The 25560-nt window shown below is 40.7% G+C and overlaps 1 protein-coding gene across 1 annotated transcript in view; it reads right to left on the bottom strand.

The window, feature by feature from the left end:
* Positions 1 to 25560, bottom strand: part of ENOX1 (ecto-NOX disulfide-thiol exchanger 1) — a 156861-nt gene that overhangs the window by 30068 nt on the left and 101233 nt on the right. Inside the window, exon 10 of the mRNA XM_009881070.1 lies at positions 14030 to 14214. Coding sequence (XP_009879372.1) covers positions 14030 to 14214 — 185 coding nt within the window. The remainder of the gene's footprint in view (positions 1 to 14029; positions 14215 to 25560) is intronic.

Here is a 25560-nt window from a genome sequence, read left to right as displayed (position 1 = left end):
ACAGGACCCATACTTCAGAAAGATAGCATAAACACTTTCAAGGGTCACCAGCTGAGACAACTGAGGTTTGGTAAGCAGATGTTTCACCTAATGGGGGCTGGCGAAATGTCCTCTCCTTCACAGCTGCAACCTGTTTGACGTTACATACCTGAACATGGCAAGGGCTTTTAAGAGAAAGGAGTCTTTAGCACCCATCTCAGAGTATTCTTTGAGCCGTTATGTCTCACCAGTCTCTGATGATTCAAAGGGAGGAGTCAAAAATGAATGAGATGATCCTCACACAAACCCAGGAATTCAGGTATTGGGGGAGGGAAGTTCTCTTTTTGTCTCTAGGCAATCAGCTGACACCTTGAATCATGGCATTTGATTATCATCATCTCAGTGTGCTGCCACAAGTACTGGAGAGTCTGAGGAGGACCTCACAAGAGATCTTGTTTGCTCCAGAGCCTCTGAAGGAAGTGAATAGCCATGCATATCCATGAAGAACAGCACCCCCATCCAGACTGCACCTTCATCCAGGTTCAGAGATTTTACTCCAGTTTCTGAGAGAAACCCTAGGGTCCATCCTTCTGAAAATATAAACTCCCATCTGGAAGATAACAAGTGAGTTTTCAGTCTATCTCTGCCCCTGGAAAGCCTTTTCCCAACTGAATGACTGTTACAAATGGGAAACCAAGTTTCACTTATGGGTTGAACCTCTTGCACTTCTGCCAGAACTGAAATTTCCTCCCCCGTCCCACCCGCCCCCTCCACATGGTCCTTCCATGGCCAAGTTCTACATACCGCAGATCAGCTCACGAACTTCCACTGTTTTATTTTCACATCTCCCACTGCGATCTCCCACTGTGATTTAATCTAATTATATCCCTCTTCCTTTGATCCTGACTTTTTCTGTTTTGTGTTAGAGGCGATTTTTCCAAAACTGTCCAAGCATGGGAGGAAGTGGTGTGGAAGATGCTCTCTGAGAGCACAAGAGAGATGCTCCTTGGTCTACATCTTTGTCGTTGGCTCTGGACCAGCCAGGAACAGGAATCCCAGGAAAACATCCAACATGCTCCATTTCCCTGGGGTACGACAGTGTGCATTCTGGTTGCAGTATGAGCTGCAAAGCACTTTTTATGAGACAAAACCTTCCAGCAGTCTTAATGGTTAAACTGGCACCCACTGCAGGCTTACTGTGTGTGCATAGGCTCCTATTTTCAAAGACAGCAAATGAGTCTCATTTTCACGAGGGTGGAAAACACAGTATCTGTAACTAAGTTGCCATATTCCCTCTCATAAAGGTTTTTCATTCACAGAACTGGGACCTTAGCATACAACCCCCAAAGATGTCAGAATTGTTTAAAACCTGTAGACATCCCCTGGCGGTTTAACCTTCTTTCCTTTTCTCTCCCTCATATTTATTTATCTTCAAAAGCTGCAGAACCTGCTTATTTTGCATGGGTCAGGTTCTGAGATTTCTTTTTCCTGAGTGGTTGATGCCGCCACCAGGAAGTTGTAACACCAAGTTGTACCTGCCAAACAGCATATTTTCCTCTTCTAGTCTCATTTTGGAAAATGAAGAAATAGCTTTGACTGAAAAAAATATCAGCCTAAGACAGACGAACAGCCTGAAAGATTTTAGCACAAACACGTGATGTTTGGCAAAATTAGAAGCAAACGGGAAGAGGATCTTATACTGGCAGGAATGAGGCAAGTTTCGTAACAGGGACTGCTGTCATGCCTGCTTATTTACAGACAGCCTCTCTGTAAAGATTGTAATGAATGATGCCAAAAGGATGGTATTTAATTATTTAAAATTATTTTGTTTTTCACATAAATGTGCTTATTAAAAATTGATTCTATAGATATTTCTTCTGCCCTTCAGATTGCTTGCAAGTATGCACCACGATCCATGAAAATAAAAAATTGTTCTTGGTTTTAATGTTTGTGCTGTCTGATACTGTTCCACCTACTTTTCCATCTCATCCAGCTTTTCTGCCAGAGCTTGCTTTCCCCCATGCCCACCCACCCACTCAGGATTTCCTACCCTGCTTCCCACCTGTTTTATCCTGCTGACTTTTCTCAGAGCTGCTGCCAGCACAGCTATCAAAGCGTCCCTTCCTTCAATCTTGTCTCACCTCTCTGGCCATTTCCTTTAAGCCCTGATGTCCCCAACTTTGTGGCACAGCCATGACATTCAGAAAGCAGTTCTCCAGTTTCCTCAGGCAAAGGAGTGACTTCTTGGTTACACAGCCAGGAAATACCTGGCTCATTCTTCTGTTGTCTTCCAGTGGTCCTCAGTGTGCAATTCTTTGGGTCCCTGCAAGTTATGGAAGGATTTTTTCCCTGAGCCAAAATCCTAATGTCAGGAAGCATCTCATGGTGCTCATTGCAGCTCTGAGGATCCTGGAGAGAGACACCTGCACAGCCTAGAGCTCCAGCAGCACCAGTCTGGAAGCTCAGCTGGTCTACGTGCAAGCAAAACCGTTTGTCACCAGGGCTGCCAGGCTGACCCTGAGAGATGAAGCCCTGTAGTAGGTCCAGATCAGGCTGGTAGACGTCACTGATGTCCTCTTACTGGCACTTCCAGAGAGGAGACAGGAAAGGAGAAATAATTAACCCACAGGTTGTATCTCCAGAGATTAATCAATGCATGTTAGACAAAAAAAAAAAAAAAAAAAGCAAGACATGCTGGTTTCCAGCAGCAGCTCTGGAGCTGCTCTGTGGAGAAATGGTAAATATCACTCTCCAGTATTAAGCTCCCTTCATTCATAAGGACCAAATCCTCCCTGTACAAAAGTGGGTAGCTAATTTCTGTATACTGGGGGGAAGGGTGTGTGTGTGGTTTATTTTGGTTTTTTTCACACATTCCCACCTCCAATGCTGAATCTCTGTCAGAGACAGTTCAGTACCGCCCATATTGCATAGATCTCAAAAGTGCAGACAGAAAATTACCATCTTAAACCAATCTTCACAGCTTCTGAAACAGTAAATATAGATGGCATTATTGAAGCCAGCTGAATTACTCAGACTGTGTACAATGCAGTGCCAGTGTGGCCAAGAATGCTAACAACCGAACAACACGCAGTGCCTCAAAATATATGAGAAGCCCTAAAGGGAAAGTAACAGCTTGCTGTTGTGTACCACTGTGCAGCCACGAAATATTCCTTCTCTTTCCTCTCCTCCTCCCTGCCCACAGTTCTTCATTGCTCCCCAAAAGGCAGTGTTTCATGTGTACATTTAAATATAAATTATGGACACATCTAGAAGTGTGGTCCCACACTGAGCCTAGCAGGACAGAGAAAGGTCTCAGAAGGAAAGCATGGTTTCCAGCATGAAACCATCAACTTAGCATGCTAAGAAAAGGGAGGCAGATCAGAAGAGACCACAGGGCCTGAGGCTGTACTTAAGATACTGTAAGGCTGACAGAATAATGAAAAAGGAAAACCAGCATTTGCCACAAGTTTAGTAGTTATACTGCTGAATGGTCCTGCCCCTGCTATTTTGGTTATGGTTTTCTCTACAGCTGCTTGAAATGAAGTATGAAAAGGTTACAAAGACCTTAAAGAAAGGGAAATAAAGAAGAGCAGACAAAAGAACACCTCTGAGGTGGGAGCGCTGACTTTGATCACAGGTTCTGCAGGCAGTTTCAGCAAACCCAGCCTGTTCAGCCATGGAAAGGAGGCACAGACTCTCTCTCCCATTTCTGGAGTAGCTGCAGAGTGTCCAGAAAAGATCTGTGGCAAACTCTTCTGAAATGAGTATATCAGTCAAAGAGGGATGGCCTTACACAGCCTAACTGAGCCAATGCAGTTGAATGGCCATCTTAGACACCTACTGAACTCAGGCAAACTGAATTCTCCTATCTATGTAACATTTGGGGGCAGCATATTACTCTCCACTTAGTACCTATAGGGAATATATAGGTAGTATATTTCCCTATACAGGAAATCATGGAATCACAGAATGGTCGGGGTTGGAGGATGGGCCCTCTGGAGATCATCTAGTCCAACCTCCCTGATAGAGCAGGTTCACCTACAGCAGGTTGCACAGGACGGCGTCCAGGCAGGTTTTGAATGTCTCCAGAGTGTGAGACTTGACAACCTCTCTGGGCAGCCAGTGCCAGTGCTCTGCCACCCTCAGAGTAAAGAAGTCCCTCCTCATGTTTAGATGGAGCTTCCTATGCTCAAGTTTGTGCCCGTTACTTCTTGTCCTGTCACTGGATACCACTGAAAAAAGAATGTTCCCATCCACCTGGCACCCTCCTTTTAAGCATTTATAAGTATTGATAAGATCCTCCCTCAGTCTTCTTTTCTCTAGACTAAAAAGACCCAAGTCCCTCAGCCTTTCCTCATAAGAAAGATGCTCCAACCCCCTAAGCATCTTTGTAGCCCTTTGCTGGAACTTCTCCAGCAGTTCCCTGTCCTTGAACCAGGGAGACAAGAACTGGACACAAATATTTCCCTATACAGGAAAAATGGGGAGATCTGATTCACTAGGTGGCTAAAATGAAGGCAAAACTTATGTGCCTCAAATAGGCAGCCTGTATCCCTTTTTCAGTCCCAATGAAACCAAGGTGTGCAGACTAAACAGTAACCCCGGGAAGCAGCTCACATGTGCGAAAGTGGTGCCCTTTCCCCTAAACTATTCTAGAATCAGAGATCTACAAAGTATGAAATCACAGACATTGAAATGACTGGAGAGTTCCCCTAAAAATTAAAACACTCGCTTATGGTAGCAATTTCTGAGGTTTTATTCTCTTTTTCTTTTTTCTTTTTTTTTTTTTTTCCCTGTAAGAAAAACGTCCCTGTGTGTTTTCTAACTTCATTTTATAGAAAATAAAAGAAGTTAGAGTTTGCCAAATGGAAAAGGACAAAAATCAGCAAGGAAAAGAAGTGTCTGAAAATTCTTAGAAGCTGTTCACAAATACAGAGGGGAAGGATGGTAAATATTTCTTTTCAGAATCCTCCTTAGGTAGAAGGAAAAGAAATCATGAATCAAAATGAAATCTCAGGTACACAGCCAATTGCAAAATAAAAATACAAATCCCTCTCCCAGAACTTCCACAGACCTTCTGGAAGAGTGTTTTTCTCTTTTTTGTAAGACAGACTAGATTTCATATCACAAATGGCCAGCACATGGCAGGCTTGAATAATGAGAAAGTGACTTCCCAGCTGAGCAAATATGCATTAGTAACAAGACGCTGATGAGCCTAGACAAATCACCAAGGAAACGGAAGAATGTGAAAGACAAGTCAAAGAAGCTTTAGAAATGAGCCCTCAAGGAAGTTAGCCATGTTGCAGCAGTAAGGGCAACATACATGCCATCCTAATGTATGACAAGGCATTATTAAAATAAAGAGTGTGATCGCGGATTTTTTTAAGAGAGTAAAAAGAAACACAAACGTAACGTTTCTCATCCCTCCCACCTCTCAGGGACTGCCTGTGTCATGGGAACTAAGCGGATGGCATTATTTGGATGGATCATGGGGTTTGCAATCACAGAAGACTTCAAACCCTGACCCCCCTGCCCTGGGCTGGTGAAGAGCTGCACGTGGATCAACAGCCCACCTCCTGCTTGTTGGGCATCCACCTGCAAAGTAAGTCTTCCTGGCTTTCTCACCAGAGGTAAAAACCATGCTGAACATGTTAGCTCCACAGGTTAACCACCTCAGAGGGTGCCAGGGATCTGGGTACACACCTGATGGGTGTCTTTACAGCATTCAGAGCAGCAGCAGGCAGGACTGAACCTGAGAAATACACCAAATGAGAAAACAGACAGATGGACACACTGAAACTACCTGAAGGGAAGTTACAGAGAAGGTGGAGTCAGGCTCTTCTCAGGTAAAGGCTGAGGGTGAGCAAATACATATTCAACAAGAAACAATTCTATTACATATAAGGAAAATATTCCACAGTGAGAGTGGCCAACCACTTGAACAAGGGCTCAGATAAGCTACGGATTCTCCATCTTTGGAGGTACCAAGAACATAGCTAGACAAGACCCTGAGCAAAACTGAGACAACTCCAGAGCTGACCCTGCTTTGGGCAGAGGGATGGTGTCATGATCTCCAGATGTCCCAACTGACTTATGTTACTCTATGATTCTAAAAAATACCTAATAGATATCAGATAATTAGATCACAAATTATTTTGTTTCTATGAGGCATAGTAATTCAACCATACCAACTACAAGAGGCAGTGTTTGGGGTAGGACGGCAGATAAAGAAAGAACATGGATAGTGCAATGAATAGCTTAAGAGACAGTTCTACAGCTTTCCTTTGTTAAATAAATTTTAAGCATATCTCTTACTCCATTTGAGAAAGACAAATTCTTTTAGGTCAGCTATGGACTGTTGCAGCAAATAAGGAAAAGACCCAAGTCCTTAGGGACCTTACAGAATCAATTCCTCCTCTCAGAAGTGAAATTCTCTCAATTTACTAATAGATACTTAGTGCTAGCATCAAGGGTCCCTCTCTGGGATCTGACTTTCAGAGCAGATTACGCAAGGTCTTTAATTTTGATGGTGCTCTGTGGAGAGGAGAAGGCTGACTGAAGCCCGTTACACCTCATCAATAAAGCTCCCTCTTAACTTTTCTAAATGAGATGACTGGCATGTTACATAGACCTTGACTTTACTGGCAATAGGTGAGTAGGCAGGTGGGCTTACAGTTTGCTCTGATCATGATCAAAGGAAGAGGGCAGATCCCAAACGAGCGCCATGTTCCCTCTGCCCTCATATCTGGCCTACAAGGCAACCAGTCAGCACCTGATACGATGCACAGTCAAAAGAAGACATGATCATCCACTCAAAGCAATCTCTTCTTCTCCAGTCTTTAACCTGTATCTGTCCATTGTGGATATCTCCTCACCAGGCAACAGCACTTCATATGTATGATCCCATCTCTTCTTTCATTGAACTGCAAATGAGCATGATAAAGCATGCTCTTTCTCAACAAACCAAAACAGATTTTTTTTAATTTTGATTTTCCTATTCAAGAAGAAATCTTTTATTAATTTTAAAGGAAAATAAAAAGACCTGACACATTTTAACTGGGAGAAGAATGGCATTAGGGCATCAATTGGCATCAATTTTGCTAGTGGTATTTCCATTGAAACACAATTCCTAGTTCTGGAAGGAGTAATGAAAGCATCAAATGCATTTGGAAACTGTAAACAGCAAGCCAATGGTAGTATTTAGAAATCACATAGTATCTCTAGATTGTAAAACTTATGAGATCTATCCTTCACCACCACTAGGCTACACAAGCATGTTAATGAAGATACTAGTTGATTTCTTTCATATTTTAAACAAAATACGTGCACCCGATTATCTCCCTCCAAAGCGTTTATTCTTGCCACTAATCCCAGTTTAGCTTTACCAGTGGTAGCAGGCAAAAAGATGCTACCCTCCACCACCTTACCACCAGAACAGCTATCAAGCATTTGGCGCTTAAAGCATCTGTAGGCCCTTATTTACACTTCCCCTAATATTGTTGAAGTGGTGGTGGCAGAAGTGGGAAATTAAACACTACTTTCAATAAGGAAAGGTCGTTAAACACAGAGGAGAACCCATTTGGCTTGTCTGAGATCTGGTAAATAATTAGCACTTAATTGCCAGCTGCTCTTTTTTTTTTTAATATAATCAGAAAGAGTAAGTGTTTTCTGGAAGTTTGAACGTGGACAGTACTATATAGAGCCCTGAAAAACACATGGGAACAACGATAATACTTATGGGAACATTTCTCTCTTTCCCAGTAGGAGACATATTTCTTAAACAGTTTCCAAATATCAACCACAGAGTGAGAGAAGAAGAGACAGGCCTGGAAGTGAACATCTGGACACTGGGTCCACTCCCTTGCACTTATCTTATATCCATTCCCTATAAAATTACCAGTGTTGATCAATATTGCCATTACTACTCCAGTGCCACTTTTATAGGAAAACAGAAAGATCTAACTGGAATTCATACTGCAAGAGTAGTAATAAAAAACATTTCCAACTTAATTATTCTGGCCTGTTTATTCAGCAGGTAAAATGCAAATACAAAGGATAATGTTTTTTATCTCTTTTATTTACTCTTCTCTTTAATACTGCATTTGGAGAAGAATCAGTTTATAGTTGTGCATAAGTATATTGGGTGGGTTATACACTGAATAGGTTTGGTGAGCAAAAGGTAGGTGGATAAAACAAGACTACAAATCTCTACGTTTAGGCTATATTAAGACACATAGCCATAACATGCTCCATCTATTCAACAATTATGTTAATTTCAATGCTAAACTGCTACTAGAACCTGTATATTTAAAGGTAAATGGTTGTTATAATGGTCAACGCACTCACATGGCACCAGATTTGGCAATTTTCAGCCACTAGCACATGCGTCTGTGACTTCTGACATTTCAGAAAGTTTGTATGTGAGAGAAAGGAATGGCTGTGACAGTTAGCAGCATCTGTGAAGGATCTGAGAGCTGCAGACCTAAATGCCAGCTGAGGCTTATTGGAATTTAATAGGTGGTAGATTGCTTAGAAGAGTGATATAAAAAAAAGGTCTCACAATGCCCTCTCCTATTAGCTGTTGAAACCTCCTGGACAGAAACCTGCTTTTCCTCCCTGCTCCCGCTGAAAGAGAGTGGACCATGGGAACAGTCAGTTCTTCCCTTACCTGTATGAGAAAAACCTGCTTTTCATGATAGGATAGGAGAGGAAAGATCTGAGCAATGCCATCTTTGCTTGTAGAAAAAAAAAAAGATCTTCTAGCTCAGTGAGGACATCTGAAAAAGAACTCGCTCTGCTCTGGTGGCTGGGAATGGTAGAAATCCAATTCATTTCAAAGGCAGCACAGGGAGGCCAACACTAGCTCTGGCTTTTCTACTCAGAATGGTTACTATACATTAGAGGTGTACAATCTTGCTTAAAAACTTGAGAGATGACCCTTGTGGTATCTCACTTAGACAAAAGGGTCCTAATCCGCTTCCCAGTAACTGTAGCATGGAAGCTGTGTGCACCCCACAGTCCTCGTCACCAAATATGTACCCTGGCCATCCTCCTTCCAGTGAGAGTAAGGAGGGAGCTGCGATGCATTTCCAGCAGCTCTTCTCAGCCTCCCAACCACACCGGTGAGGCATATGGCAGAACAAACTGTCCTTCACTGAATGAGCACTGAAAGCCCGAAACGATTGCTAGTCATCTGGGATTTATCAGAGCCCTTTAAAAATAGCTGTACAAGTCTTAGCTGCACGTGTTATTTATTTTACACGCTAAACGATTAGTAAACTGCAAAAGCTAGTCCACAGTAGGTAGGAAATGTCAGGAGCAATGTGGCCTTTGCAGTAAGACCTCGAGCTGCATATTGAACAGTAAAGACAGGAAGGTATTGAATAGGTGATGATAAACTCTGCAGCACCCAACGGGGAGAGGCCTCTGAGGTATACGAAGCAAAACACAGAAGTGGTAGTTCTGGCAGCTCCTGGCTCCTAAGTGCTCAGGTTTGCAATTCTGCATTGCTATTCAAGTGAAATTGATACTGTTTGGAGGAAAAAAAAAAAAGAAAACAAGACAAAAGAAGACTCTGATCACGCTGCATCAGAGCGACACCCATGCGGGCTATCAACAGGGCCAGAATATGTTGAGTTTCCGGCTGAGACATCCTGAGCTACCAGAGTTGGTGGCACCCGCAGCGGTGCATCAGCCTTTCTGCCAGCCCTACGCCTACCACCCACGACTGTTCCTATTGTTCTTGCTTTCCAGCTCAAGCACTAATTTTAGGAGAGGCACTCCCGCACATCCCCTGCTCGTGCAGTAACCCCCTGGCTAGGCTTTAGTGCACGACTGCCAACAAAGGGAAGCCTCTGCTGTTGCTGTGCGTTAGGAGTATGAACCCGAGCTCAGTTAATGAATCGGTCCCTTTAGGGGACCGGGGCAATGAGGTGCCTCTTCAATGTCCCAGATACACTCTGGCATTTGCAATAGCAGAACTGTAGGCGCTTGTGTACATTTCCTGGAGAAAACATAGGTGGAAGTATGGCTTAAGTGGAAATTTCTGGATGACACCCTTGCCTGCAGGAGCTTAAATTCAGCCTATCGTGCTCAGGGAGTTGTGAGAGGAAAGAACATTATCATACATTTACATGATGCAATGAAGCACAATGCAGAATTACCAGCCTATTGGCAAATGAACCAGTTCAAGAATCAGTACAGCTATGTAATCATGGCCCCATACCTTGGCCAATTAAGCCTGACGAAAAGGTGGAACTAACTTGTTCAATTAGAGAGCCAGGCTAAAGGAGGTGTGCTCTGTAGACTTAGGACTAACTCGAGGAGTAAAACATCACACTGATGGATGTGCTATAGAGGTTGTTCATGAACAACCCTAGATGACCAGTAAAAATCTAAAATTTACTTGGATATGTGCTAATGAGTGCTATCTCCTATGTGGCAAACTGACATTTTTCAAAGGCTGGTAACGTCATCAATTTCAGGCAGATTTTACAAAAGATATGGAAACCACATCATTAATTCAATAGCGACTCACTGTCAAATTCTGAGTCCTTGTTTCAAAGCATGAACGTGGCAAGTGTATTTCCTCAGGAATTTTCTTTGGTAGACAACAAACAAGAAAAAGCGTCATTTTCATGCTTTGTTCTTGGAACGGCTGAAACATTTTGATGAGCGTTTTTCAAAAGAATTCTGCTTGCTACTCCACATGGAATATGCTAGCCCAAATGGTTAAAATTTGGAGAAATTATATACCCACTGAAAACTGATTCTTATAAGGCAAGCATTAAGCAACACTACTAGGTGGTATTTTCTGCATTACCTATAGTCATGTATCTGGTAAAACATTTCAGACAGAGAGACAAGATCTAAGAAATTCTTACAACTGTTCTGTGAAGTATTGTAAAAATAGTTACAACTAAAACATCCTTCCTCGTGATCACAGACTTTTGTTAGAGAATATCAAACACCGCTGGAAAAACAGAGCCATTCGAAAAGTGATCTGCTTGGTATGTGTGTTCTCATATAGAAATAAATTGAAGGCAATACCACCTATGCAGCAGTGACAAGTTAATTCAATTTCCATCTCAAAATCAGGTAAAGTGTATCTCATTTGTTACCATGGATACAAGACATTATTTCAATTTGTTTGAGATCTCACAGTGGGTATGAAATTAAACTGTGACACAGTTTTATGGAGGAAGTTGACTAAAAACCCCATAAGTTCAATGTCATTAGTCCAAAGGATTTTCTTTTTTAGACACAATAAATAAGCTGGTTGCTACTACTGCCCATAAGGTATACTTCATAAGGAAACATCTGTGTGATTTTGCTGATGCTACTTGCTATCAGTAGGAGTGATGGAAGAGAAAATAAACATTCATTTCATCAGTCCCGCAAATGTGGGAAAGAATCCTGAAAAATGTCCAGATGGTAGAAGTACATTAAAAATACATTGATGTTGTGTTATTTGCTATTGTTTGGCACCGAGTATGTTTACAAAAAAAATTTCTTGATTCTGAAAATGCATCCACTTTTTCTTAGATAAACCTGCTTCTCAGGCTGCAGCTTAAATCACTTATTCTATAGTTTTCAAAGTTAGAAGAAGAAAAGATGTATGAAAAAACAGGGGAGAATGAAGAAGAAAGAAGGAGGAGGAATACATTTTTTAATGCTGACATATATGTAAGGTTCAGGAATTCAATGGCATTCAGTTTACCTTGTCTGAAATTAATTTTAACATATACAAAAGGATAAAAGGGAATAGAGGTCTTCTTGTTAAATTATTACTACTCAAGTCCTGGCTATATGTTTAATATTTCATAGAGAGACTGATTTCCATAGCTGCTGAGCACCTGCTACACTGATGGATTTCAGCTAAGGTTGTCATCTCTCAACATTTACAAAACCAAGCTGAGACAAAACCGAGTCTACCTAAATCAAAGGTTTATTTCTAAATATTCATGCATGAACTGCATGAAAAGCACAAAGGTTATGGGATGTCATGACTATGGCTAATCATTGAAATCCAAAGCCATCATCCAGCTGCTTAATTGACTGATAATTTCCCACCAAATATTCTGAACTCCACCTCCCGTGCTTCTGTGTTGCTGCCCTCCTCAGCATATTGTCAGACTGGATTATCTGCAATGTCTTCTCCAGCTCCTTGGGCCATCTCTAATTATATCCCATTGGGAGTTAGGAGGTCTGACCCCGAGATGGCAAACTAGAAAAATTCAGTACCTCACAGCAAAATTGTCACGAACATAGAAACTCTCAGAGAAACAGGGACTACAGTGTCCATTGCTAGCTCTACGGAGAGACAAGTAAGTCGCACTCTGTTATTGACTTGCATTATTAACATTTGCTTGAAGTTACAATAGAAACCTATTTATATTCTACAGACTTGATTATCCTTCATCCAGACCCCAGGTAGGAAATTATAATAAAGCAAAATGAGCATTAGGGCTCTAGCATTTTGATTTAGTAGTATTTTGTGCCCCCGTTTCACTGATTTTAATGGAGAATTAGCACCAGGCTGAAATTTAGCACAATATTTATGTATGCGGTTAAATTTAACGAAGCCAGTGATATTTAAGTATCCGTTTATATAAGGATAAGATGAGGAATAGACCTCAAGCATATCTAAAGTTTACTGAAACCTCAAATATTTCTGATTAATGACTTTATTCCTAAATTCAGAAAAGATTTTATTCCTGAATGGTCAATGTCTTCTTTTCTATTTTTCAAATATCTTGTTCAGAATTACTCCGTTATAACATAAATCATCCTACTTTGGTGAAACTGCAGGTTTTGAAGTGGTTTACACATGCAGGCTTGTCTTGTGCACTGTTATTTGGTGTTAGGTGGGATTTGCAGACTTGTAGGATTTGACGGGTACCATGAAAACAGTAAAATTCCTAATCCAAACCAGGCAGCTCATGTGTAAATCCAAACCAGGCAGCTCTCCTGTTTTTGGTCTAAAAAAGCAGCTTAGTACAATCTGGAAGTGGGTACAGCTTGTCCCCTTCTGGAATCTAATAACCAAGAGTGACAAAGGAACGCACGTGTTGCTTCAGGGCACAGGTGAAGGAGGCAAAATCCACCTCTGCAGTGACATCTTGAGCAGCTCCATTCTAGACGGGAGCCCAATCCAGTGTGGTGGTGAGTCACTGCCCTTGCGCTCTGTCATGTAGCAGCTGAATACCAGTGCCTGGGCAGGAAAGAGGTTATACACGTGGATGTTGGATGTGGGGTTCTTAGGTGTTAGCGGACATGTCAGACAAAGCAGTGGGAGCAGTCTGGATGTGCTTGCCAAGACTTGCCCAGCGCAATGTCAGGAGCACACTGACAAATAAGGGAGAATGGATAAGATAAACTGAACTCTCCCTGCAGGGACACACTGCAGTTTCTGTCTGACTGATGTCAGGGAAAAAAAAAAAAAAAAAGCTTTGTTGCTGCACTAAGCCATTTAAAAATTGCCTGAATGAAAAGGTTACACGCATGGGCCAGCATAAATGATAAGAGCTCAGGAGATAGCGTTGATGCTGCTATCCACTTGCAAGTTAGCAGGAGGGGAGTCTGAACATGATGAAGAGGTCTCAGTCATCCTCAAAGAAGAGTCAGCAGAAAAAAGCCCAAGCTGAGAAGTGGAGATGTATCTAAACATCCAGATGAATGCAAATGAAGGCGCCAGAGAACAGCGGCTATGCTACACTAGACAAACTTCCTTGAACTCCTGTGCAGCATTAGGGCCAACAGGATTAAGTGAGGAGAGCAATAGGGGATGTACCAAAGTTATTTGTTCCTAAATAAACATACATAAGGAGTTTTCTTGAATGATCAACAGGTTTACAGTTTCTGAATTCCGTAAAGGACTATGTCTAAATATGTCCCAAATTACTCCTGCCCTTTCCTCCATCTAAAATCTGTAACATTTTGCCTCTGAAAAGAAATCAGGACCTTCATGACTAATAGTCTCGAGTACAGCACAGCGCCGTGGTACCACTTTCCTAAAAAAGAAGACCCGTTTTTTCTTCCTTAGCAATACCTGCTGCATGCCTTGCATTGTCTGCTGTAGGAATTGCAGCTGTTGGTCCTTCGTAAGGCTTTCTTCTGTTCGAAAGAGCTGTCCTTTCTCCTGTTTCAGGAGCTCCACTTCATTCCTATAAGCATCCAGCTGCCATCGAAGACTATCGTTCTCTTCCTTCAGAGCATACGCTTGGGCGGCTAGAGCTAAGAGAAAACGAAAATGTGAAGAAATCAGTAAAATTGATTGTTTCCTTACAAATCACGCAGAGGACATTGTCAGGGGAGATGACAATACAGCTGAAAACCAGTGAGACATTTCAGAGCTGAGGCAAGACCCAGCAGAGCTGAAAATTATTAGGTTCTGGCAAAGACTGTCACTGGGAAGTTATTTCCTGGGATGGAAGGAGCCATAAAGCGACCCTGGATAATTCAAACACTACTTGCAATCTGGCTGCTAAATTTACGCTTATATTTTAGGAAGAAACTGGCATGCAGTCCAAGGGCAAAGCACCCACCAACTTCACATTTGCCCAGTGATGTTATAGGAACTGATGCAGCCGTTTAGTATTTATATTAGTCTCGCGGCCAGATGTTCCAATCAGATCTGTGCTAAGGAATTTTCACTATGTAAAGTTGCTGGATTTAATCCCATGAGAGAGGAAACACAGAAATTCCTCTCCAATCTCGCTATGAATTACTTCGTAGCAATGGTTATGAGGAACCATTTAGACAGAAAAATGATGTAATAGAGTAAAATAATATAAAATGCAAATGCTCAAAAAAGTGTTGGCACTACAAGAACATTACTACATTAAAGGCATTGAAAGACACTTAAGTCATTTCCTTAGGAAGCTCCATTTGGCCCCTTTTCAATTTAGAATGGCATTTTTATTATCATAACTGATAGCAGGTGTTTGTGAAGAAATCGATTAGTATGCAGGGATGGAAATTACATTTGCCAAATGACTTGCACAGTCTGCAATATAAGCTAAAATTTGTGTAGCAAAAGGCAGAAGGCTATAAAGCATGTTCTAGGAACATTATTTAAATAAATTATCCGGACATAAATACATATAGGCAAGTGTGGCTTTCATTACTTTAGGGATGTGGTTATCATCCTATGGAAGATCCCACTCCTGGTAGTATTAATACTTGGCAGTAGCAGTGGTCATTTGGCATAGCAAACTGCCATACTATACTATTTTCCTTCTTGGAACCTGGTAACACAACAACATTACAGAGCAGCTGTAATTAAAAAACAACAATCTACCATAGCCAATTCTATCAACATTTGGTAACTGAAGCACATAACTGATTTACATTCCTGATTAAATGATTTCAGGCTCGGTATCACAGAATTCTTTCTTGCCCACCTACAATAGCAATATGGTTAAACTCCAAATTATAGGAAATTGTATATTAACTCCATTTAATGTTAGGCCTCTCTTGACTAGACCTTCTGCAGATAAAGAGTCCCCTGTTCCCCATGATAACATGATTCAACACGTTTGTGAAATTATATCAGCACTTAGAATGTCACAATATTTCACTAGCAATAAAAATGTTTTATCTTTGGTACGATAAATCTACCTTTTTCTCAGATAATTTTACTAATTTTAAAACAGTACAAATGCATTAGCCAAAATAACGTAGAGTTAGCTACTATTCAAATACAGACATGGATTGGTTATTGCACTTAATTTGGATATTCTACAGAATCTCTCTGGAAGATTTAGCAACAGTTACAGTATTGTTACATCAAATTAAATTGTTCTGAAAAGCATGTAATCATCCTTCCATGACAAAATTTACCCTCAAGAAATTGCAATGATGAGTCCAATGGGCAAATAAGAGGACGAAATCCCTTTTTTTTTTTTTTTTTTTTTTTTGTAAATGCCAACCAGCTATAATAAAAGAAAGAAAAAAAAAAAAAAGAAAAAAGAAGCCAAGCAAATAAAACCCCCAGTCTAACAAAAACACAAGTCACGATTAAATAGTTTGGGTTGGAAGGGACCTCTAGGATCATGTAGTCCAACCCCCTTGTCATGGGCAGGGACACCTTTCACCAGACCAGGTTGCTCAAAGCCCCATCCAGCCTGGCCTTGAACACCTGCAGGGATGGGGCATCCACAGCTTCTCTGGGCAACCTGTTCCAGTGCCTCACCACCCTCATCATAAAAAATGTCTTCCTTATGTCTAGTCTAAACTTACCCTCTTTCAGTTTAAAACTGTTGCCCCTTGTCCGGTCACTACAGGCCTTGGCAAAATGTCTCTCTCATTTGTATTCTCTTACTCGTACCAATCAGACTCTCTCGCAATTTAAACTATTTTTTTTTTTTAAGTGTAATACCCAATTCTAGCCAGAAACTGCCTACCCTTCTGCTCTCTGAGGACATGAAAGGAGACCATCATGGGTGTACTCAAGTTTTTACAGGGGCCTGGGAGCTGTAATTCATCTGCTGTCCATCACCTAATCCAGCTCTTAAAAAACTTCTGAGAGCTGTTGTACATGTGGAGGGCGTAAAGCCTATGTACTTGTCGATCACTGTCCTCACTGAAATGTGGGTTAGGACCCAGATTCAGCTGAGCCCTCCCTGGAAAGGCTGCCATTGTGGATTTTCTGGGTCACACTCCAGCCCGGTTGGAGAACTCCTTCTCCTTTTTGTCCTCCTAGGTGAGTTCAGGCTAATGAGTGGGGCTAGGGACAGCACGAGAAGTCTGCTACAGGAGCAGCAAATTAGGGGAAACGGAAAGGGCTATGACATAATGCAAAAGTAAGTAACCTGTAGGTGACGAACCTATTAGGGTTTAAAATAACCTACCCAAATGGAACAAGTCACAGTACATATGAGCAGTGAAGGTAACTGCCCATTTTTCCTGTAGAAATACAGTAGAGCTTTTTTACTGCTAAAAAATCAGTTGCACCTTTGAATGCCATTATTTCATTATTTTCAAATTATATTTAGTTTACTGTATTAAAACCAATAGAACAATAATTGCATGGCAGTACTACCCAGAAGCCCCATCCAAGGACGGGTGCCCTGTTATTCTACACTGCAGATGCTGGAAGACAAAGACTGTGTTTGAAAGAGGTTACAATCTATTTTAAGGCAAAACGGAAATATCCCAAACAACCTAAAGTGAGAGAATAAGAATACAGCAGAGATAAGTTTGTGATATTAGGCAGGATTCCCAGAGGTGTACAATTTCTTATCAACATTATTATACACTCTGGTGATCTTCCTAACCATTCATAGTCAGCAATTAAAGACTGAGTCCAAGGTAGAAAACTGACCTTAAATAAGGAGGATGCAACACATACAGCAGCAGTGTAACAGAATACTAAATTGTCACAAGCTTTTAAATGAATTAATTATAGATAAGAGTCCACAAATGCTTTGACATTAAATGCATGTAGTTTCTTTGCTATTTAATTTAAAGCTACAAATAATCGGTTCCTTACGTGTGCAGACAGAGTGGTTAGCAGAAAAGAAGAATAAGTCAAACAAAGACTCTGGTGGACCCCAGGTGCTCCAGCTCATTCAACACTGGGTAACTGTTTTAAATAAAATTAGAAACATTCTTTGTGTTAACCTAACATAACTATAATTTTAAGATATTTATATTTTACTAAAAGTAAAATAATTCTGGATTCTGGCCAATGTCTCTTGACTCCAACCTATTATATATAAAACTAGTTATAATTTATTTTTAATTATATTTCATTTATAGCAATTATATATAAGAATATGTAATTTATTACATATTATATAAAAAGGCACTTCATTGAATACTAAATAAAAATTAAAGGAGAATTTTTGGGGGAAAGGGAATCTGCATTCTAAAAAGTAAATATTTCTCAAATTCTTGCAGAAATTTTTGCTATGACTTCATTGTCAAAGCCGATGAATGTAGTTTTAGTTGAAAAAAAAAAGTCTACTCAGCTCATCTCAATGCTGCTTCTCAAGCCATTTAAGTTTGGTAGTTCAGATACTCATCTACAAAATCCTTCTCTGAGACACGCTAAAAAGCATCTTAGGATAAAAAGACAATGAATGCTGAAAGCATTTACAGAGGAGCTATGTACAAGGAAGCTGTATCAAAAGAAAACTCTGACAAGAATCCCAAATAGCTGCCCGTGCTGCAAGCAGAAGAAAATACTCCTACCTAAACAAACACAGCTGGAAACCAGCTCAATATATACGCTTTACAGTATTTTCACTAAGGGATGCAAAATGATACCTGCCAGTCTCAGAGAAGCAGCTGGAGGAAGATTAGGCATATGTAAGTGGGGGAAACCTTTGCATTGATATTTTGAGGACATCTAAGAGGTTACTGTGATTTCCTTGTGTTGAGGCAGAAGTGCTATATACAATTTGACAACAGCCTCAGTGGCAAGATAGACTCTATGTGGTGGACCCAGGCTAGACCCAAAGCAAAAAGACACCCTTTTTAAAGCCAGAAGTGACTGGCTGATCAGAAATCCACTGGGGTCTAAGGATATACTCATTTACTGGTGTCTCAGAAGAAACAAGCAATTAACTTTATTTTCCTAGGACAACTATCTTTGATAGTTAGGAGAGTGTTTTCTTTACGAGTTCAGTAACTTTACTTCTTAGCTGGGCCTTTTCTAACTACTGAAATTGGCAGCATTTTTTGCAGACACTGTTCACTCTCTGAGTGATAAGACCTATGTTTACAGTTGATGCCCAGGCATGGTATGCTGCTATAACAACCAAGGCCAGCTCACTTTGTTACTTGCCCCGTTGGAGGGTCAGAAGTGGAAACGCATAGAAGGGTCCCACGGTATTCCATCCCATCTGCCTCATGCCCAGTATAAAAGCTGAGGGATCAAAGGGTCAGCCTTTTTTCTTTAATGGCCGACATCTGAAGAGGACTCTGTCTGTTTGTCTGCCTTTGATCCCAGTCCTGAATCCAGATCCAGAACCCAGTTCCCTTCCATCACCAAGTCCAGTCTGGGACTGCCCCAGTGCCACCCTGTGATGTGAGTGTCATCCTGGGAGCTTGATACGGTTTTGTACATATTTCATTATTTTCTTTTTATTATTAATATTTCATTAAAGTAGTTTAGTTCTTTCTAAACTCATAAGTCTCTTTTTCCCTCTTCTGAATCTCTCTTTGAAGAGGGGTAGAGGGGAGCATCTGTCGGTCCCATCTGGGGTGCCCCACGTCCCCAGTAGCCAGTTCGGCTTAAACCATGACAAGTACTGATCTGTACCTTTTACTTTTAGCTGGTGCTGTGTGACTACATTTAACTTAATGCTTAATAATGCCCACTGGGAGTTAATATACAGGAAGTCTTCACAGGTGATATAGGGTAATTGTAATATTTTGTGACTCACACCATGTCATAGTGGCCAGGAAATAAAGTGAATGCCCCACATCTCCGATATATCTATTTATTGAGGAAATGAGGGAGAATTCAAAATTTTCTACCAGTTCTACTAATGCTGATACTAAAGTTCTACTACCTGCATTGTGCACTTCTCTTTAGATGATGCCCTAATAACATTACAGTTAACATTAATGGCAGACTACTAATTCACATACTGGGGCCATTCTGAGTTGAAATGCACAGGCAGCAGGTTATCTCAAGAGTCTGAGGCAATCTGGAAGTAGTATCTGAAAAACAAATGAGCAAATACTAACAACAATAGCAGAAAACCCTCTTGTAAATTCAAGAGCACAGATTTCCCTTAGGTCCTCCTAGCAGAACTTTTTCTATATCTTTTTTTCTATAGATTCTTCTACACTTGCATAGAAATAGATCGTAAAACTGAAAACTTGTGTGCTTATTTGTCTATCTTCAGATTTTTGGTCTAAACTCTTCAGCAGAATTTCTCATGGTTTTGGAACTTTAGCCAACGTATCAATACAGGAACATGCACGAAAACAGATGAAAAGCGTATTCCCAAACCTTCCTGTCATCTTAGTTCTACTAATGCCATTAGCCTAATTTCCTGATTTGAAAATAAGGTTTCAAATGATATAGTGCTCCTTTTGATAACAGCAACAAGAAAAGCATCAAAAACTGTCAAAATGATGGCTGTTATTATGGTAATTTTTTTCATCACTCCCATTGCAGAGCATTTACAATGTCAAAAATAGCCATCTTGCAAGACACAGCTACTTCTTCAAAGAGTTTTCAGCTTGAGGGACTGAACAAACATGAGAGGAGAGAAATAAGGACACGAAGTTCACAACTATAAATACAAACAATAAAAGTTATCCCTGGTGTCTAGCTAGCTTGCTTGTATTTCAAATAGGTGAACTGTGAAGAAGTACAATCAGGGGAGAATCAGCAAGGAAAAATGTTTCTGGAGGATCTGGAAGGGCATGAGCTATGTCTTGATGCTGCAGAAAACATGGTAAGTTATACAATAATGGCATTTGTCATTTGTAAGGAAGATGGTCTTAGCAGAGGTATAGCATGGATGGTCTTAGGAGATGCGTTCTTGAGATATCTTGAGAAACGGCTCAAGTGAGGGCCAAAGAAAAGGAACTCCTGGAAGTCAAACATGAGGTCACAAGGTTTGGATATGAATTTTGGCAAAATAAAGACAGAGGTCACATTCTAGGAAGAGCTAGTTGGAACAAAATTCTGGACTGGAGTTCAATATGTGAAGGAAAAGGAAGTGTGGTATGACTTCTGGTGATGGCACAAGAAAGGTGGTGGCATTTTTAGTGGTTACTGGATGTAAGGAGGAAGAGTTCAAAAGTGAGTAATGGGCCCAGTTTCATGTTGAACGTGAAACTGTGAGAGGACACACCGGTGTGTGCATATGTCAGGAAAGGGTGATACTGAAATTGGGGCTGTCTTGAAGGAAAAAACTTCCAGTTTCATACACTAGATGGGACAACTGGATCCTCATTCATTTTTATCCTGTAAGGCTCTACTTAGTGCTTCATCCCCCAGGAAATTAAACTCTGTGCTACAGTCTGAGGATCCCATTGTGGTCACTCACTGGCAGGGGATGTGTGAGGCAATGCCAGTGAGTGACCCACACTTTGAGGGAGATGAGAAGGTCAGGTTTGCAGGAGGTCTGCGAGGTGGTGGGAAGGAAGGCACAGCCCTCATTGCAAATGGAAAGCTGGATGGCCTCTGAGGTAGGGGGACACAGTGCGCAAGTGAACCTATGTCTCAACCTCGAACTGTCAAAGCTGACCCTCTCTCTGTATTCTCCACCAGTTGTCAGCTCCTCGCAGAATGAAAGGTGAGGCCGTTATTAACTATAACTGCCCAAGTATAGATCCACTTATCTCATACCTGACTTTCATAAACCCTACCAGAAAAACTGAGCTCTGAAAACAAGTTTTAGTCACACATGCTCTGTGCCTAGTTCAAAGGCATCTAGGAAAGCAACTTTTTGGTGGTACCTACAAGAAGCTTTCTGGAACAGTAAGACTAAGCTATACCTTCATTGCTTTGAGGCATTTTCTCAGCACACTTTACAACAATGTCAGGCTCCTGAGACCTCTGATACCTAAAATGGCTTTGATCCGTTGCCTCGAGTTCCTAGAGGACACTTCATTTTCTTTGTGGACAGTTACTAAATACCTGATCACCAGCATAAATAGCACTCGGATGTCTATGATGGGTGCATAGAAATACACCTGATATTAGCACATAAAATCAATGTTATTCCTATACTGCATTCTTTAAAATGCCTCTTCCATTGTTCTCCCATGTTTCCACAAAAAGACACTATGTCACTTGGCTTTTTAAAAAAAAAAAAAAAAAATCCTTTGGTTAAAGCTTGAAAGCAGCTCGCTAACTAGCCTAAATAAAGTTCAAAAACAGAATTAGAATGGTATAAAAATAAATAATTTGGGGCAATTACAAGCTAACCTAGCCAAGAACGGTTTTTTCTTTCCCTCTTCAGACATAATGTAACCAAACAATGAAGTAATTTCCACATTTTTTTTCTAATGTTAGTCACAATTCATTTGAATGTCTCAGTACCTGCAAATTTAAACTCTAAGGGCACTAATTATCCCATATGTGGAGGGGTTATTGTCATTAATGTTAGTGGGAGTTAAGGCACACACTCTGGGAGGGAGAATTACTCTTTTACAAAATCTGCTTTATTCAGGTGCAGTTGCTTCAAAGTCCTTCCCCCACCATGCAGCCTATGTTCAATGCAGAGAAGCTCATTATACCAGATACATTCATGATGACACCAGATGTTCAAATTGAACACTCATGGGAATTATTTTCAGGCTTCCTATTCACATAAAAGTTGCTGGCGAACAATTAGTAAATGGAAGGATGCTGCCAAAAAAAAAAAAAAAAAAAGAGAAGAAAAAAAAAAGGAAGAAAAAAGATGCACCATCATTTAACTGCAATTTTATCCATCCCATCCAGTACAGACAGATGTAACATTTGAGAAACCAAAGCATTTCTCCAAAGAGAGATTTTCTCAGTTTACAAAACTTCTTCCTGCTTAAGCAGACTTCAGCAACAGCACTGTTCTTTCCTAGGTTTACTACACATGTGGCTCACCAGTAATTTATGAAGGCTTATTATTTCTTGTGTAATGAAGCATATCTCTTTGCAAATAGCAAAGAAGGTCTGCGGAAAGGGAGGGCAGATTACAGTCCAGCTGGGCCTAATAACAAAAAGTAGCACGCAAATACTGGCTCTGCAGTGGACTGAGAATGCCCCAGAGAGCAGCGCTGCCGACTCCTGTGGTGTTATGATGAGTCTCACGATATCTGACATTTTATTTAAAGCTCTAGAGAGATCATTAACTGAAAACCTCCGTTTTAAGTTTCTGGACTAGTGGCTTCCAGACTTTCTAGACTGTGGATCAGTACCGGCTCTCTGTATTTCACCGCCCTCTCACTGACTCTGACTTTTAATTAAAACCACTAACAAGGTAATTTAATCTCCATGTTTTAGCCAGCCCTAGGAATAAGATACAAGCTACTTACTACAGTCTTACAAGTGTGAACATTGGCTCAGGAGCTCGGTTTGGCATCATTGATCTAGACCTCATGGCTGCAGAAAACCCACTTGAACAGTGAACCATCTTTCTCCAAAGGGCTTAAAAGACAGAAGGCTACTCTCCCACTTCAAGCCAGTCTTTCTACCCCTCTCTTCATACCTTCCTCTCTTTTTCCTCTGTACTTGTTCTGTTCAGGTCGTTTCCTCCTTCAGCTCCCAATGCGTGAGCCCACCCCTTCCTTCATTCGTAATTCCCACTTGCCTGACATTTCCAGCTGTTTCTCTCTTCCCTCACTCATACTTATCTTGCAGTATGTTCTCCAGTCTTCTCTTACCCAGTTCTGTCCCAGGTAAATTGCACCATTAAGTGTTTTGGACTTTTCCTACAAAGACGTCACATCACATTACTGAAATGCATATTTAGAATTTGGGAGAGACCACCTTGTTACAATAATATCAAAGCCTGTCACATTTTAGGTCTATTTTACTTGACAGCAACTCTTTGGAGAACAGGAATCTACATGGCTCGTAAATGATATTTTGACAGTTCCTAGTTAATCATCTGCTCCGCTGAGACTAGTTTCTCCAGGTCATCTCTTTAAAGCAAAGGGCCCTTTTTCCCTCTCCTTTTTGGGCTGCATTTCTTCTATCGCCACCCATGATATGTACCAAGCCCATCTGAATTGGCTTATGCATAAGGGGAGACAGGAGAGGGAAGAGTTGTCTCTGCACAGACAACTGTGATGGGTGGACTGTTAGCTGGGTTGGTGGTTGTGCTGCCTTTCCTGCTTGGTTCTCCCCTTGAACTAGGGGTGTCGGAAACAAGCCACCACGAGAAAATGGAGGGGTATAACTTCGACCCAAAATAGTAGTGGTTCTCTGATATTTTCAAAATTCAGTAAAAATCACTCCTTCTCACTGCTTATTAGAGTATTTGGTTTGTGATGAGATGATTTTTTTAGATACTTATGCTTTATGTTTACTAATAACTGCTGCCTTAGTTAAATATAATTAATCAAGTATTGAATCCTTTTTAGAGGTTCTGCATTTTTTTTCCCTAATTGAGAAATAAAACTGTTGCAACACTTTTACAGAGACTGTGGTTTAAAGAAGCCAGCAAAGAAGTGACTTTTTCCTCTAATCAGTATTAAAAATTATATTAAAAAAAATACTGTAATCCTGTAACACTAAAAATGAACAGAGGAGGTTTTAATCTCAAGGGGGAAGGGGTATTTTTACTGATGTAGGAAAAGTGTTGGTTTCTTGGGAGACGCCAAGTGGCACTGAAGACCCCCTCCCACATCAGTAATGGAAAAACACTGCTTGTATTAACAGCGCTTTGCAACTGAGGGTACAGACATTTGAACTCTGCCTAGCACAAGAGATGTTGATGAATGCTCAGTGTTTCATATATGTTATGTTAATCTTACGTATATTGCATAAATAGATTGTACATATGTGTGTACATGTGATAAATAAAGTACTTAAGATATTCCAACATTATTGTATATAAGTAAACCTCTGTATAGGTGAGTTACTTCTTGGGAGTCGAAGCAATTGCTGTATTTTTATTCAGGCTTAAACAATAAACACTGGCATTTACAAGACGCACAGTTGCATTGCTACTGTTGGCATTTGAACTACGAAGGGCATTCAGGCCCAGCACCACCGCAACAACTTGAAAAAAGTAATCATCTGGAGGACTTATAAATATGAAGAAACTGTCATTGCTCCTTGGGAACAAACTTGATAGTGTGCACGTGAATACTTCAATTTGACACATTCATTAGGGAAGAAAGGGCGGATCTGAGTGTTTGAATTGACTGTGGTGTTTTGAATTGTTCTGATTTGTAATATGCAAATTTTGTGCATAACCGTAAAGTGCTTTCTATAAATGTGAGGATAAACCGCTTTTGTACAAAATTCTATTGCACCTTAAATTGCAGGAGAGTGTTTACCTAACTATCTCTCTGACCTTGTACTGGATTGGAGGGCTGAGATAATTTTTCTTTTCAAATTGTGCATAATACTGAAATATTTGCTCAGTTACTTTGACCTTAGGTAAAAATGGATCTCAAATATGGGAATATGTTTTTACCCCTTTAGAAGGCATAAGCAAATGATGATATGAAGCTTGAAATTTCTTGACTCTCACATTCAGAGACATTTCTTGAGCCCATTATCCCTTATGTGAGTGGAAGGGTGTCCAGAAGAGCTGAATTTGCAAGCCAAAACCTTCTTTTCTCCCCTCCATCCTGCCTTCAGCATGCTCAGTATCTGCAAATGGAAGCCACTGTGCTTCTCCACAATTTAACATAGTTAGTAGGTATTTTCTCAGCTATTGAAAAATAAAATGTGTTGCAAACCTGCAGATGACAGGGTTCTACGGGGCTTAGTGGTACTTCCAGTCCTTTCAGAAACAAACAATCTATTGAAGTTTGCAAAAAAATGTGTAACTTTGAAGACATAACTGTGAAATACTCCTCGTACCAGACTTTCTGGGTAAGCCACTGCATGGACTTTTTATCTGTGGGTGTTGAGCAGAAAGTGAGTGCAAACACTCTGAGCAGCAGGCAGTAGTT

This window comes from Charadrius vociferus, unplaced genomic scaffold (assembly GCF_000708025.1).
Source record: "Charadrius vociferus isolate BGI_N301 unplaced genomic scaffold, ASM70802v2 scaffold210, whole genome shotgun sequence".
Classification (NCBI taxonomy): domain Eukaryota; kingdom Metazoa; phylum Chordata; class Aves; order Charadriiformes; family Charadriidae; genus Charadrius; species Charadrius vociferus.
Note: the sequence above shows the minus strand (reverse complement) of the source record. Positions and strands in the feature narration are given on the sequence as shown.